At 38.4% G+C, this 17,790-nt stretch overlaps 1 protein-coding gene across 9 annotated transcripts in view; it reads left to right on the forward strand.

The window, feature by feature from the left end:
* CNGB3 (cyclic nucleotide gated channel subunit beta 3) overlaps positions 1 to 17,790 on the forward strand; it is a 247,341-nt gene that overhangs the window by 214,420 nt on the left and 15,131 nt on the right. For all 9 annotated transcript variants that reach the window (XR_012019912.1, XR_012019913.1, XM_072804003.1 and 6 more), the window contains one exon: positions 4,479 to 4,597. Coding sequence is in view for 7 of the 9 variants with exons in the window: in XM_072804003.1 (XP_072660104.1) it covers positions 4,479 to 4,597 (119 nt within the window). In the remaining 2 variants the exon portion in view is untranslated. The remainder of the gene's footprint in view (positions 1 to 4,478; positions 4,598 to 17,790) is intronic.

A 17,790-nucleotide genomic window follows, 5' to 3' on the forward strand; every position in this document is an offset into this window, starting at 1 on the left:
TTGGAGAAAGAACAGCAAATAAAACCTACACCAAGCAGAAGAAGAGAGTTAATAAAGATTCGAGCAGAACTCAATGAAATAGAGACCAGAAGAACTGTGGAACAGATTAACAAAACCAGGAGTTGGTTCTTTGAAAGAATTAATAAGATAGATAAACCATTAGCAACCCTATTAAAAACAAAAGAGAAAAGACTCAAATTAATAAAATTACGATTGAAAAAGGAGAGAGCACAACCAATATCAAGAAAATACAAAGGATTTTAAAAACATATTATGAACAGCTATATGCCAATAAATTAGGCAATCTAGAAGAAATGGACACATTTCTGGAAAACCACAAACTACCAAAACTGGAAGAGGAAGAAATAGAAAATCTGAACAGACCAATAACCAGGGAGGAAATTGAAGCTGTCATCAAAAACCTCCCAAGACACGAAAGTCCAGGGCCAGATGGCTTCCCAGGGGAATTCTATCAAACGTTTAAAGAAACAATACCTATTCTACTAAAGCTGTTTTGGACAATAGAAAGGGACGGAATACTTCCAAACTCATCTTATGAGGCCAGTATCACCTTAATTCCAAAACCAGACAAAGACCCCACCAAAAAGGAGAATTATAGACCAATATTCCTGATGAACACAGATGCAAAAATTCTCAACAAGATACTAGCCAATAGGATCCAACAGTACATTAAGAAGATTATTCACCATGACTAAGTGGGATTTATCCCCAGATGCAAGGCTGGTCCAACACTCGTAAAGCAACCAACATGATAGATCACATCAACAAGAGAAAAAACAAGAACCGTATGATCCACTCAATAGATGCAGAGAAAAGATTTGACAAAATACAGCATCTATTCCTGATCAAAACTCTTCAGAGTGTAGGGATAGAGGGAACATTCCTTGACATCTTAAAAGCCATCTACAAAAAGCCCACAGCAAATATTCTCAATGGGGAAACACTGGGAGCCTTTCCCCTAAGATCAGGAACACAACAAGGCTGTCCGCTCCCACCACTGCTATTCAATATAGTACTAGAAGTCCTAGCCTCAGCAATCAGGCAACAAAAAGAAATAAAAGGCATTCAAATTGGCAAAGAAGAAGTCAAACTCCCTCTTTGCAGATGACATGATACTTACCTAGAAAACCCAAAAGACTGCATCCCAAGATTGCTAGAACTCATAAAGCAATTTGGCAGCGTGGCAGGATACAAAATCAATGCCCAGAAATCAGTGGCATTTCTATACACTAACAATGAGACTGAAGAAAGAGAAATTAAGGAGTCTATCCCATTTACAATTGCACCCAAAAGCATAAGATACCTAGGAATAAACCTAACCAAACAGGTAAAGGATTTATACCCTAAAAACTACAGAACACTTCTGAAAGAAATTGAGGAAGACACAAAGAGACGGAAAAATATTCCATGCTCCTGGATTGGAAGAATTCATATTGTGAAAATGTCAGTGTTACCCAGGGCAATTTACATGTTTAATGCAATCCCTATCAAAATACCATGGACTTTCTTCAGAGAGTTGGAACAAATCATCTTAAGATTTGTGTGGAATCAGAAAAGATTCCGAATAGCCAGAGGAATATTAAAAAAGAAAACCAGAGCCGGGGGCATCACAATGCCAGATTTCAAGTTGTACTACAAAGCTCTGATCATCAAGACAGTGTGGCACTGGCACAAAAACAGGCACATAGATCAATGGAACAGAATAGAGAACCCAGAAATGGGCCCTCAACTCTATGGTCAACTAATATTCGACAAAGCAGGAAAGACTATCCACTGGGAAAAGGACAGTCTCTTCAATAAATGGTGCTGGGAAAATTGGACATCCACATGCAGAAGAATGAAACTAGACCACTCTCTTGCACCATACACAAAGATGAACTCAAAATGGATGAAAGATCTAAATGTGAGTCAAGAATCCATCAAAATCCTAGAGGAGAACACAGGCAACACCCTTTTTGAACTTGGCTACAGCAACTTCTTGCAAGATACATCTATGAAGGCAAGGGAAACAAAAGCAAAATGAACTATTGGGACTTAATCAAGATAAAAAAGCTTCTGCAGAGCAAAAGAAGCAGTCAATAAAACTAAAAGACAACCTACAGAATGGGAGAAGATATTTGCAAATGACCTATCAGATAAAGGGCTAGTATCCAAGATCTATAAAGAACTTCTTAAACTCAACAGCAAAGAATCAAAGAATCCAGTCATGAAATGGGAAAAAGACATGAACAGAAATTTCACCAAAGAAGACATAGACATAGACATGGCCAACAAGTACATGAGGAAATGCTCCGCATCACTTGCCATCGGGGAAATGCAAATCAAAACCACAATGAGATACCACCTCACACCAGTGAGAATGGGGAAAATTAACAAGGCAGGAAACAACAGATGTTGGAGAAGATGTGGAGAAAGGGGAACCCTCTTGCACTGTTGGTGGGAATGTGAACTGGTGCAGCCACTCTGGAAAACTGTGTGGAGGTTCCTCACAGAGGTAAAAATAGAGCTACCCTATGACCCAGCAATTGCACTGCTGGGGATTTACCCCAAAGATACAGATGCAGGGAAATGGCAGGATACCTGCACCCCAATGTTTATAGTAGCAGTGTCCAACATAGGCAAACTGTGGAAGGAGCCACAATGTCCATCGACAGATGAATGGATACAGATGTGGTCTGTATATACAATGGAATATTACTCAGCCATTAGAAACAACAAATATCCACCATTTGCTTCAACGTGGATGGAACTGGAGGGTATTATGCTGAGTGAAGTAAGTCAATCGGAGAAGGACAAACATTATATGGTCTCATTCATTTGGGGAATGTAAAAAATAGTGAAAGGGAATAAAGGGGAATGGAGAAAAAATGAGTGGGAAATATTAGAGAGGGAGACAGAACATGAGAGACACCTAACTCTGGGAAATGAACAAGGGGTGGTGGAAGGGGAGGTGGGCGGGGGGTTGGGGTGACTGGGTGACGGGCACTGAGGGGGGCACTTGACGGGATGAACACTGGGTGTTATGCTATATGTTGGCAAATTGAACTCCAATAAAAAAAATTAAAAAAAAAACAATCCAGTCCCTTCCTGAACCAAGTTAGTAAATTTATTGTATTCATGATATTATTTTATATCTCAGGGTAATCAAAATCCAATTCACGAAGACTTACAGGTGTCATTATCCAAATAGTTTGCCTAGTATTATACAAACTGGCTTATTTAGAATTTAACACTTTTTCTTCACTCATATGCTATTTAGGTCTCTTGTAAGACATATTAAATTTTTTTGGATCTTGGAGTGAAAAGAGATATTCAAAGGGTCCCACACAAAAAGGGGGGTCCCACAGCCACCCATTAGTTTAGTGATTTGCACGATTCAGCATATTAATTCTTTTGGATCTTGGAGTGAAAAGAGATGTTCAAAGGGTCCCACAGCCACCCATTAGTTTAGTGATTTGCACGATTCAACATAAAGTTACATATATAGCTTAAGATTTCTTATAGCAACACATATAGTGCAGGATAGGAATAAAAAGTTATATGTAGATAAAGACTAGAAAAATCAGGTGCATGCTTCCTAGGTCCTACTTCTGAGAGGGTCATAAGGACACATTTTTCTCTCCCGCTGTAGACCTAAAGAGAAAAAGAAAATGTCTCCACTGAGGGAAGGCCATCAGAGGTCAAAAGTTGTTAAATGGTACTGATCACATAGCTACATGACTAGCCATGATTCAGACTCCAAACTAGATTCCAAATATACATCATAAATCTTTGTGTTTATATTAAACAATGTTGACAGCCTGGTACATCCTATCACACTGCCCCAGGCATACACAATAACACTATTAACCAGTGACTATGTGAACATTCCAGGAGCTTAGTTCTCAGGGCTTGAACAAGTGTCACTGCCATGGCTCCAAGAATCCCCAGAGATAAGTAAGACTGAGTAAAACAATTGATGCATTAACACTTTCCTTTCAATATGGAACAAGAAAAATAGCTGAAAGGTTTACTGTGCTCAGACATCAGTGTTATAGGCAGAAGGGTAGAGTTGGCCTTTGAATGGCTGTAGCCTATGCCCTTTTGATACACCAAGCACCTTCCTCAAAGCATAGCAGTGAACATCAAAGCCTGAGTGATTATGCTTGCAACCACTTATTTCCTCTACTCATATCCATTCCTGAAACAATGTGCTGACTGAAACATCTTCACCTGTCCAGTGGTAGCATACAGTGCTTATATGTTGGGAAGTGTCACTTTCCTAATTATTTTTGTTCACATGATATGTGCAACCAATGTCTATAACTACCTCAAGTCTTAAGATCATTACTTTTACATTGATGTTTTTTTGCTTTCCTGCTTACATTTATTCCTCGTAAGAGTTTATATTTCTTCATTTGGGACATAATTGTCAAGAGTTAAGTGACTACCATTTCCTCTTTATATTTGGCATACAGGGAGAAATTGGCAAGGAAATGTATATCATCAAGCAAGGAGAAGTCCAAGTTCTTGGAGGTTCTGATGGTGCCCAAGTTCTGGTTACTCTGAAAGCTGGAGCAGTGTTTGGAGAAATCAGGTATTTTAAAGACACATCATAAGTATTGAAGTCTATTATTTGTCATAAAAGAAAAATCTTAGGTCATAAAATAACTAAGGCTCCTGCTTAAACTTGGCAAAGGTTTTATTGTTCTGAGAGCATTGGTATAATGATTTTCACATTTCTACTTATCCCTTCTTCCCACAAAGACCTAGCTCATTCAGCTCTTTAGTCCTAGGACCTAGTCAGTGCCTGGCATAGGGTAAACACCCAGTATATGTTGAATATGTATACATGTGAATGAATGCTGAAAGAAAAGGTTAGTAGTTGTCAGATTGTTAGAAAACTTAAAGTCAGGTTAAGAGAGCAATTTTGAGTAGGCCAAGGAAGTAAACAACACAACACAGGTCTTTTAGGCCATGGTAAGGAATTTGTATTTTACTCTAAATATAAATGGATACCAGTTGAGGATTTTAGGCAAAAGAATGATACACTTTGAATTATGATTTTAAATGACCACTCCAACAGCTACGTGGAGAAGAGACAGTAGAAGAACAAGAATAAAATAGAGGAAACCAATTAAAAGTCAGTTGTAGTGTTTCCAATAAAATATGATGGAGTCTTGGTACTAGGATGCAGGCTCTTAAGGTGAAGAGTGTACTGTCAGGCAGTTATTGATATATCAATTTCAGAATTGAGAAAATTGCAATTTCAAGGCACCAATTATCTTGCCCAGGATCATATAGCTGATAAGTGGAAGAGACAACATTCACACCTGAGTTTTGTGGATCAGGGTCCAGTGATCTTTCTACCAGACCACAGAAGAAAGATATTTATCCAAACTCTGACTTCAGAGCTGCTAAGAAGTTATCTTCAGCATTCCAGAGATATGGATAATTTCAGATGACCTCATATTAGTGTATTTCCTTAGAATGTTGGAAGCATATTATTTCTCTGCTGATAATGTGGATTCTATTTTTTTTATTTTGTTCTCCTTGCTTAAAATAGAATGGATACTCCTGTGAGGGTCCTACTTTGGGGCAATGATGGAAACGTTTCTCAGAATGTCCAGTATTTTAGTCCTTTGCTTATTTTCTATTGCTTCTTTACTAGAAGTCCTTGCAAAAGTGATTTAATATTTTAGTGACTTAATAGCCACTGTAATCTTCAAGGTCATAAAACATGCAACAGTCTAATCTGAAGCATTACAGAAATTAATTAGCTGACCTCTCTCAAGGGTTGAGTACTCCTTGAAGAATAAAGCTTTATAAATACAAGTGTGTTAATTGCTGATATTATCATCACAGGAGGAAATACTCTAGGAATAGAATCCAGGTGCTGCTGAGCTGCAATTGAAAAGAATCTTAGGTTTTGACAGTAGCTTCTCAAATAAATTATTTGCTACTATTATTAGCTACTATTACCACTTGGTTTCTAAGGCCAAATTGAAACCAGTAGACAAGGCAAGCTCTAAACTTGCTCAATAGTCTGGTTGGTTTAAAAAAAAAAAAAACAGTCTGGTTGGTTTAAGCAAAAGGGAGCTTTTTGTCTTGATTCTTTTCTTGGCTATAGTTGAGGAGAAACGGGATGTTCTGGCTCTTCCCAGATACCCACAGGCTTCACAGGCCCACAGCTGTCATACGTCCCTGGAACTCTAATTATTTATTCCAGTGATGGAGGCATGCCTGCCAAACATCTAGATACTGGAAAGATCTGGTGATGGTGTTTACTACTCAAAAATGCTGTGACCTTTGTTAAAATGAACTACATCCAGCACTATCATATAGCTTTTTAATGAACGTTCTTTTCTCTAAGGAAAAAAAAAATAAGAAAGAAAAGAATTGAGGACTTTCAAGGACATTATATATTAATCTAAAAGAGCAAACCTCTGACTAAAATAGATTTACAGCCTGTCATGGAGAAAACCCAGACCACACTTCCAATTAATATCTGAAGAGTGCAGACACCCCACTTTTAATAGACAGACCTTGGGTCTGCCAAAAGATGGTCTTATAGTAGTTTAGACTCCATTGTTTTCCTTATGCGTACCCTAGATGCCAAGTTTTATTCACCAAATGTATTTAACCACTTCCTATCCTCCTTCTGCATGTCACCATTCCTGAAACGCACCTGAACTTTTACTATTGGTATTGTTATTGTGATTTTTTTTTAAGATTTTATTTATTTATTCATGAGAGACACACAGAGAGAAAGAGGCAGAGACACAGGCAGAGGGAGAAGCAGGCTCCACGCAGGGAGGCCGACATGGGACTCGATCCCAGGTCTCCAGGATCACGCCCTGGGCTGGAGGCCGCGCTAAACCACTGAGCCACCCGGGCTGCCCGCTATTGTGATTTCAATAGAATTCCTTACTGGTTTCATATCTCTTTGGAATGTCCTCCCCCTGGAAAATATCTACTCACTCTTCAAGACTCAATTCAGGGGTCACCTTCCTGAAGCCATTTCTAACCAACCCCAAAACAACTAGTTGCTCCTTGTTCTATGCTTCCATACTATTTTATTCATGACTTTACTATGGTAGTTACCATTGATTTATACCTAATCTGTCCAGAGGGATCTCCCCAACAGATGAAGCTATTAAAACATAAGAATTAGGACTTTCCATCTTTGGGATGCCTGGGTGGCTCAGCAGTTGAGTGCCTGCCTTTGGCTCAAGGCGTGATCCCAGAGTCCCGGGATGGGGGTCCTACATCGGGCTTCTGCATGGAGCCTGCTTCTCCCTCTGCCTATGTCTCTGCCTCTCTCTCTCTCTCTCTCATGAATAAATAAATAAAATATTTAAAAAAAAAAGAACTTTCCATCTCATGTCACCAGCAGCTACATAAAAATAATAAAAATAATACAGTAGGCCAGTAACATCACCAAGGTGGCAAGGTAAGTTCTTCCTGACCTTGCTCCCTGTCATAAGCATAAATAAGAACTATTAGAAAACCAGACACCACTGAGAGAATCCTAGAACACATGGGTGAAGCTGAAACACCCTCTGCACCACAGAAACCAAAATATTGCATTAGAAGGGTAAGAGAAGTGACTACGCAGAGTGACCACATCGCCCCTCCCCAAAGCCAGCATAGCACCCTGCAGAGGTCTCCCCAGAGCCTCCAGTTTCTCCACTGTGAAAAGAGAATCCAAGAAGGACAAACACTCCCCAAGCATTGTGGGAGCCTGTACTCTGATTTTTCACCACAGGAATTGAAGGAGAATCTGTGAGTTTCAACTCCTGGGAATCTGGACTGTGATGGAGAAGAGGTGAGTGGCTTGCAAGAGCCAGCAAGTGGAATTCATACCCGCCATGCCCAATTAGTAATCCCACCCAGAAGCTTTGCAGAACCAAACTGGGAGTGCACTCTGACCAGGGAACTCAGCAAAATGCAGATTTGTCTGAGTCTAATGCTCAAACAGAGAAGTTTGCAAACCTGAGGGCCCCATTTGCCCTCATCCAGGCAAGGAGCTGAATCAGTATGACCTGCCATGGAGAGTCTTTGGACCCATCTGGCCAGAAGGGCTAGTGACAACTCCTGGAAGCAGTGTGGGTAGTGGCACCCAAGGCAAGAGGTGAGCAGAAAGAGCTGAACACCCCCCAGAAAAGCCAGTCCTAGGCATGGGGCATTCCCATGATACGCACAGGCAGGGGGATTAATTCACAGTCCAGGCTGAAGGTAGCTCTCCTCCCCCACAGAGCCTGTTGAGGAAATTTAGAATAGCCTAGAGCAGTCCCTTTCCCTCCCACTCCAGCAAGAGAGCTAAGACATGGCCCCACTTGCTGTGGAGAGTACTTTCTGGTCCCATCTAACCAATAAGGCTTGGAGACAATACCTGGAAACTACGCTGGCCCAGTGGCACTCAAGCTACTCGATCAAAGTAGGCAGGCAGAGCTGATAGTTGGCAAAGCCAAGCCAATGGCCCTGTTCGGTTAGGGAACTTGGGGTGCAGGTTGGCTTGAGTTCTCAAACAATGATCTGTACCTACTTTAGAGCTGCTTTTCCTGGTGTGCTCAGAGAATCTAATTCACACCCCTGTTTATTGCCGACTACAGCCTTTAGTCTATGCAACTAGGGAACCCAACCAGAGCACGCAGGAAGCTACATAGCCCATTCAGCTGCCCTGTGTACAAGTGGCACTTGAACAGAGAACATGGCCCAGAACTTCTCCCATCTAAAGAGAAAAATCAGTGGCCTCACCTAACCAAAGAATTCAGTACACACTCTGACCTGATTCAGGTCCCCAAACAATAAACTGGGTCCCATCCTGCTACTGTGCTATATCAGGGAAGCTATTTATAGCACCACCTACTACTGAATAGTATACCCAGTCCAGGCCATCTAATAAACGGGACCAGAGAATCCAGGCAACCCTGGAGCCCATCCTACAGCTTCACTTGGATAAGAAACCAAGCCAGCAGTCCTGTCCAACTGTTCTCAGCCAGTGGCACAATCCCCCATCTCCATCCTTAGAATTTGAACAGTGGCAGCACATAAAAATTGACTGTAATAGCAGGACACACTTGCCCAAGGACATACCAGCAGACACCCAGAAACCCAAAATGAACTGACTAGTGAAGAACTGTCTCTGACAAAGCAAACTTACAAAGTCTGGAATTGGAGCCCAGTTATTAAAATGTGCAGATAATATTGTAAGAACTCAAGGATCATGGAAAATCAGGTAAATATGACAGCACCAAAGGAAATTAATAAAGCTCTAATAACTGATCCTAAAGAAACAGAGATCTATGAACTGTCAGACAAAGAATTCAAAATAATCCTTTTAAGAAAGTTCAGCAAACTACAAGGAAACATGGATACACGATTAAACAAAATTAGGAAAACAATGCATAAGCAAAATAAGAAGTTCAACCAAAGAAATAGAATGATAAAAAAAACAAATACATGAGTTGAAAAACACAGTAATTGAACTGAAGAATTCAATAGACAGTTTCAAAAATAGATTCAACCATACAGAAGTATCAGTGTGATCTATGGGATACGACTTTGAAAATTACCCAGAAGAGCAAAGAGAAAAAAGAGGGGAAAAAATGGGAAAAAGCCTACAGAAATTATAGGACACAATGATGTCTCGATACACTAACCCTTAATTATTTTATAATGACCTTCTTTGTCTCCTTTTTACCATTTTTAACTTAAAGTCTATTTTGTCTGATATAAATATAGCTACACTAACGCAAAAAAGATAACTACAACCTCATGTTCATTGCAGCAGTGTTTACAATAGCCAAACTATGGAAATAACCTAAGAATCCACTGATGGATGGATAAAGAAATTATATTCATATATATGTGAATATTATTCAGCTATAAGAAATCTTGCTTTTTGCAATAATGTGGATGGACTCTGAAGGCATTATGCTAAGTGAAATAGGTCAGGACAGAGAAAGAAAAGTATTCTATGATCTCAGGTATATGTAGAATCTTAAAAATAAAAGAAGAAAATATTCATAAAAAAGATTTGTGATTACCAGAGGCAGAGAGTGGGAGGAAAGGGAATTGGAGAAAAGTGGTCAAAAGGTACAAACTTCCAGTTGTAAGATAAATAGGTACTAGAGTTGTAATAAACAACACGATAACTACAGCTAACGCTTCTGTGTGATAGGTAGGAGAGTTGTTAAGAGAGTAAATCCTAAGAGTTCCCATCACAAGAAAATTTTTTCCTTTTTTTTCCTTTTTTCTTTCTTTTCTTTATATTGTACCTATATGAGCAGATGAATGTAAGTTAACCTACTGTAGTAACCACTTTATGATATATGTAAATCAAATCATCATGCAATATGCCTTAAATTTATACGCTGATGCATGTCAATTGTTTCTCAATGAACCTAGAATTAAAAACCTATACAATAAATATTGATTTTCACTGGTATCCTGCCTCCTTTCAAAAATAATTCGTAGGTATAAAATTATATCCAGGATCCCTTACAGCATAATGTAAAGTGCCATGCACTGCGGTACCTGGATGGCTCAGTCAGTTGAGCATCTGCCTTCAGCTCAGTTCATGATCTCAGGATCCTGGGATTGAGCCTCCAGTCAGGCTCCCTGCTCAGTGGGGGACCTGCTTCTCTCTGCCACTTCCCCTGCTTGTGCTCTCTCAAGATCCTTCTCTCTGTCTCTCTCTGTTGAATAAATAAATAAAACCTTAAAAAAGAGAAAGAAAAAGAAAGAAAGAAAGAAAGAAAGAAAGAAAGAAAGAAAGAAAGAAAGAAAGAAAGAAAGAAAGAAAGAAAGAAAGAAAGAAAGAAAGAAAGAAAGAAAGAAAGAAAGAAAGAAAGAAAGAAAGAAAGAAAGAAGCCATGCATGACATGGTAAACAAGAATGGCAAACAAGACACAACTGCTTCCCTGAAGAGCCTTACAAATAGATGAGACAAGGAAATAAAAGATTCCAATACCAGGTGGTGAAATATATGGATTGCATCCAATGATGGAGTATACACAAGATTTTATAGAGTAGAAGGCTTCAAAATGACCAATATCCCCTGAATTTCTTGAGCTTGTTTGGGAACTGAGGAAAGATTTCAGCGCTCCTCAAATGGCACATGCAGACAATAATATGTGCACAATGTCAATCCTGGTAGTCCCTACTATAGGATATATAAAGGATTATTCACATAATGCCTGTAGTGGTTGCATGGTGACCCCCACAAAGATACATCCATGCCCTAACCTCTGGAACTTATGAATGTAATCTTACTTGAGGATGGGGGAAGCCTCTTTACAGATGTAATTAAGTTAAAGATCTCAAGACAAGATCATTCTCAATTATCTGGATGGCCCATAAATCAAATGATAAGTGTCCTCACTTGAGACAGAAGAGGAAGACACACAGACACAGGAGGATGAGAGAAAGGCCATCTGAAGACTGAGGCAGAAATTGGAATTATGTAGTCACAGCCAAGGAATTCCTGGAGCCACCAGGAGTGGCAAGAAAGAGGCAAGAAAACATTCTTCCCTAGATTCTTTGGAGGGAGCCCAGCATTCCCAATACCTTGATTTAGGACTTCAGGCCTCCAGAATTGTGAGAGAATACATTTTTATGGTTTTTGTTGTTGTAAGTCACTGGTTTTGTGTCAGTCTGTTAAAGCAGCCCTAGGAAAAAAATACCAAACTCCTTAAATTGTTAAATTTAAAATTTTTTACTGGGAAATAAAAAGGCATGCTTGACACCTCCCTCTATTCACCCTACATGGCCAGTGCACCTCCAAGACCTATCAATCTTACCTTCTTGGTATGTCTCCAATCATTTGCATCTTACCATCTCCATTGATCCTGCTTTGGTCCAAACCACCTCCACCTCTCATTAGACAACTGTAGTGGCCTACTCTGCATCTCCTACTCCAGTACCCACATCTTCTGCAATCCAGTCTCCACTCTGCAGCCAGAGAGATCTTTTGGAAACCCACAGATATGATCATGTCCCTGCCCTTGTGCTTAAAACAATTTAATGCTTTTATACTGTTTTTAGGAATAAGAACAAGGTCTGGCCTACAAGGTCCTACAGAAGCTAGCCACTGCCCACATCTCTACTTCACATTGCACCCCACTCCCTGTGCTCTCTTTAGTTCAAACTTCAGTTCCCTGAATATATCACATGTCCTATGACCATGGGGAGTTTTTCACACATGCTGATACCGCTGTCTGGACACTTTCTTGCCTCCTTTACTTAATCTCAGCTTCTTTCAGAACTTCCTATTCTCACTACAGGAACCTCCCAGTTCTCCTTGCTGTGTGCTCTGGTCAGACTATATTCCTTTCTTTCTGAGAACTTATCTTTCTAATTATGTCCTCACTGGTGCATTTATTTCTTTGATGTTTTTCTTCCTCACTAAATTGTAAGCACCAGGACTACTGTGAATTGTAAGCACCAGGAATGGTTGTGCCATTCGTGCTCTGCATCAAGATGTCCAGTGAGGGACCATACTCCACTCCTGACTCATGATCCCTGCTATTGTGCTCTTCTTCATGCACAGGTACTCTTTACTTTGCAAATGGGAGCATTTTTCTGGCCAAGCTTTGTGCCCATAGGACTGCATGTTCCCAGAAAAGCTACATTTTTCTATTTTGCACAAAGGCACAGGTTTCCAGGGACAATAGCAGACATCACATTTGGTTTGTTCTCCCTCAATTCCCAGCCCTTAGGGCAGTGCCTGGCCCACATGGTACCTAATAAATAGTTATTCGATAAATAAGTGAATGTAATTATCTCTCTATCTTTGCATATTTATTAATACACATCATTTTTGTCATGAATATGCATATTCATTCAGCCTTTTGCCCTTTTCGTCAATTTTTATTATTAAGAATAGCACTGCTGTGTTTATCTTTATAAAATTACTTTACTTTTTTTTCTTTGAGGTTTATTCCCAAAAGTGAAATAACTAGGTCAAAAGGTAGAAACATTTCTATAACTCTTGTAAAATATGGGCAGATTATTTTCCAGAAAAATTGAATCACGCAATGTATAGCTATTTTTCCCTACCATCACTGCTATTACTTTATTATTCTCATTGGTTTTGCATTTTAATAGGTTGTTTTAATTTACACTCTTTCTAAATAGTGCCTGGAAAATAATAGGTCCACAATAAACATTTTCTAAATGAATTAATTTTCTATGGACCTATTTATTTTCATAAATGTGATTATTTATTTACCTTCTGTATTTCTTTTTTCACCATCCTTTTTTCATCATATGTAACACATTATTGAGTAGAATTTAGACATTGACGTATTTTTATATTTTTTTATTTAAATTCAATTAGCCAACATGAAGTGCATACTTAGTTTTAGATGTGGTATCCAATGATTTATCACATTTATCAATGATATAACACCCGGTGCTTACATCATGTTTTAGATAGTGTAATCTTCATTTAAAATATTTAAATTCTAATGTTTCACTGGTTTTATTGGTCAAACCATCCATTCCCAGGATGCTTTTTTGATATTTACTTTGTATCATTGTGAAAAGGCCAGATTTTTGAAAAAATAATTTTAACCTTTTTTTCCCTCATGTTTCCCTATTTCTCCTGAACACTCAGTTTTTAAAATAGGAGTACCAGAGAATACTTCTAGTTCGACGATGTTAATTCCATGTTCTTACTCTTCATCAGACTAATTCTCTTATCGCTTACCCCTCGCCGCCTGATGCCACCCTCAACCCCTTTCCCTAAAGACAGAAAGAGCAGCTTCACTAGAACATGAGCAAGGGTAAGAAATCTTGGTTAATATTGAGAAAGAAAATTCTTCATTTTTTTTCCTATCGCAAACCTGTAAATACTTTCTGTATTAAAAATACGTATTTGTATTTTCACTACATCCTTTTGTAGACCATCTCTTAGATTGTGAACCAACTTTTTACTTAAAGCAAAAAGCAAATCTCATCTAAGTTTCACAATATTCCTGTGAACAACTCTATTATCAGTACCATTATTAAAACATGTATTCAAATATCCTAAGGATACCTCCTAAAGTAACTTTGTCTGGTGTCTCTAATTCTATGAAAATCAAGGTTCCTTACCACATTTAGAACAGCAGAGAGGAAGTCCAGGTTCTAACAGTCAGATGTTGACATAGCTTATCATGCCAGCCTGACCAGCTTCCTCCTTTATTTTTTCTAAAGTCCATGGGCAAATAAATATGTGTCATTAAAATAACACCAATGACTTCATTGGCAGCAGTAGAGTTCAAGTGTAAAGAAAAGGTCTCTTGATTAATCAACTCTGGTCTTACATTTGAATTTTAACAATGAAACTCATAGTATATGTTGTCTAATAAGTTGCTTCATGAATTCTGGACCTCAGTTATTATGTCAATAGGTATAGGTAAGAACTTATATCACCATATTAGTGTGGTCGTTAATATACGTCATTGTTAGTTATTTTGACTCCAAAAAACCTCTTAGATAAGCTAATATATAGTATGTTTGATATGGTATTTTTAGCCAGAGTATAAATTGAAGAGTATTCTCCTGAGCACTTGAAAGTATACCAGTAAACAGGGCATGGAATAAAATGTACATATTATTCTTGTTTTCCTTTCCACATCCTTAGAATCTTTACCTAGATTCTTCGTTGTTCATCCACCTCCTCTGAGGCCAGAGGAACTCTATTATCAAGACCTGCTAGGGGAAAAAGGGCTTTGTGGTTTGTATCAGTGAAATCTAAACTTTCTAACTTTGATGAAAGTCCACACATACAGATTTGTCTCAAACTATTAAAAAAAAAATTCTAGGCTAACATGTGTTTGCCTTGCAGTGGTTTTATGAATATCAAAGTATCTGCAAAGAGCAAGCAGCTTGGGCAGAGGTGACACTAGAACATCCTCTGATATTTGCTCACCTACAAAAGTTTTGTTAGAATTTATTTTTAGTGAAGTGGTAAAAATTTTCAAGCAACGAAATGTTTTCCAATAACAATGAAAAGGATAAAAGAGTATCTCAGAAAAAAGCTACACAGATGATCTAACCTCCTGCCCTCTGAATATAATCCACTTGGAAATTTGCTTAATGAGAACAGACATTTGAAGTTTTAATCTCCCACTCAGCATTGGATATGATACTCTTTCCATTGACTATATTCAAAGAGAGTTTTATTTCTATTCCAGGAAATGATTCTAAACAGAAAAAAAAATGCTTTTAAACCAAAAATATCTTTATTTTAGGAAACACTCTCATTTTTTACATTTAAAGGATTTGCCATTTGAGGTTTTTTTCACAATTTATTAATTTATTTTAGAGAGAGAGAGTGCGAGCAGGGGGAGGGACGTAGGGAGAGGGAGAGAGAGAATCCCAAGCAGACTCCCCGCTGAGCATGGAGCACGATGCAGGGCTCTACTTTACAACCCCAAGATCATGACCAGAGCCAAAATCAAGAGTCAGACACTTAACGAACTGAGCGACCCAGGCACCCTGCATCTGCCAATTTGAACTGCATTTACCTTTTTAAGAATCTTTATATGAGTTTGCATCCCAACTCCACAACTTATGAGCTGTGTGACTCTGAGGAAGTTATTCAGCTAAGACTTCATTTCTTCATCAGTCAAAATGGATTAATAATAATATATACCTATACCATAGGGTTGGAAAGCATTATATGTATTAATACATAAAAAAGAATGTAGAAGGTCCCTGGGTGGCTCAGTCCGTTAAGCATTGGACTCTTGGGTTTAGCTCAGGTCATATCTCAAGGTTGTGAGATTGAGCCCCACCTCATGCTCTGCAATGAGCATGGGGCCTGCTTGAGATTCTCTCTCATTCCCTTTCCTTCTGCCCCTCCCCTACTTGCACTCTCTCTTAAATAAATAAAATCTCTTTTCTCTTAAATAAATAAAATCTTTAAACGAAAAAAAGAACTAAAAAAAAAAGACCTTAGAAAAATACCTAACTCATAGTAAGCACTCAAAAATATTAGCTAGTAATATTACTGTATTTGCTACTCTAACACCCGTCACCCACACTTATCCCACTCCTCGATTATAAGCAATTAATGGATAGATGTTAATCATCTTTATAGTCAGAGAAGTTAGCCTTGTATCTCGCTCATTATGGAATATGGCCTTTCTAAACACTCCTAATTTATCTCTAATTTCTCTTTTGCTTTTCAATTTATACCGTGAATGCCTTACATTCTCCCACATGATAGGCTCTAAGGCATAATGTTCTGTACAATCACAAACTCATAAAAAAGACTATCAAAAGTCCAGCTGAGAAAAGCAATGTTTAAGGGGATTATTTGTACTGTGTATATTCTAGGTGCAACAAAGAGAAAATAAGTTACCTGGAACACATCATATTGATGCCCCTCCTCACCTACAGAATTATTCTTACTGAAGTGAATTTTAGAGTGATATGCAGCCTTTACTGAGGACGATATGACTGTTTTAGCAAACTTATTTTTGTATCTATCATAAAAATGTAAGAATAGTGTTCACCATTTATATGTGGTCTCTCTACTAAGCCAATTAAGAGACATTTTTATCTGCCTTAAAGCCAAGAATTCATCCATTTTTATGGTATAAAAGACTTAGAGTCAAATTTGAAGCCCTCTTATAGCAAAGTTTGCATTTTTGCATGAATCCTATTTAATGTTTCCATTCTTGTTTTTCTTTTGCTCTTCCATTCAATTTATGCCCAATTCATGCCCCTCTGCATTCTACTTATTTGTGTGAGTGCTTTCTGGATACACTAGCTCTGCTAAAAAGTGTGGTGCAGGCTGTGCACTGCACAACTCCAGTTAGCTCCAGTCACATAGTCTATGTATGCAGTGCACAACTTATGATGCCATATGTGGCAACTCTGGAAAAAGGCTGAGAATAAATGACTGACTAGGAACTATCTGAATATTCTAGCTCTCTGTGATTTGTATATATCATATATATATTATATATAAATTATATATACATACATACACATATGTGATCTCCATGTTACTATTTATTTCTGCATTTACAGAGTTTTGCACATATAGGTTCTCTCATCCTGAGTATACCTTCTCTTTCTGACAGTCACACAACTGGTTTCACTTACTTATCCACACACTAGTGCTATGTATAGTACTACTAGTACTATGATGGTTAATTTTATGTGTCAACTTAACTAGACTAAGAGATGTCCAGATAGCTGATTAAACATTATTTCTGGGTGTGTCTGTGAGGGTGTTTAGGAAAGAGATTAGCATTTGAAGAGATTGAGTAAAGAAGATCATCCTCACTAATGCAGGTGGGATCATCCAATCCACTGAAGTACTGAGAAGGCGAAGGAAAGGGTAAGTCGCTCTCTCTGTTTAAGCTGAGACATCCTTCTTCTCTTGCCCTTAGACATCAGATATCAACACTCTTGGTTCTTGGACTTTCAGGCCCAGACCTGGATTTACACTAAAGCCTTCCCCATAATCCCTCTTAGTCCAATTACACCACCAGCTTTCCTGGTTCTCCAGCTTGCAGATGGCAGATTGTAGGACTTCTCAGCCTCCATAACAATTCCCGTAATAAATCTCCTCTTATGTATATCTGTATATATCCTATTTTTTCTGTTTTTCTGAAGAACCTCAAGTAATACAAAGTTATATTTATTATAACTTGTTACAGTTATATACTACAAATTAGAGTTTAAAATTTTTCAGCCAGGGATGCCTGGGTGGCTTGGTTGGTTAGACATCTACCTTCAGCTCAGGTCATGATCCCAGGGTCCTGAGATTGAGCCCTGAAT

Source organism: Canis lupus, chromosome 28, assembly GCF_048164855.1.
Source record: "Canis lupus baileyi chromosome 28, mCanLup2.hap1, whole genome shotgun sequence".
NCBI classification, from domain to species: domain Eukaryota; kingdom Metazoa; phylum Chordata; class Mammalia; order Carnivora; family Canidae; genus Canis; species Canis lupus.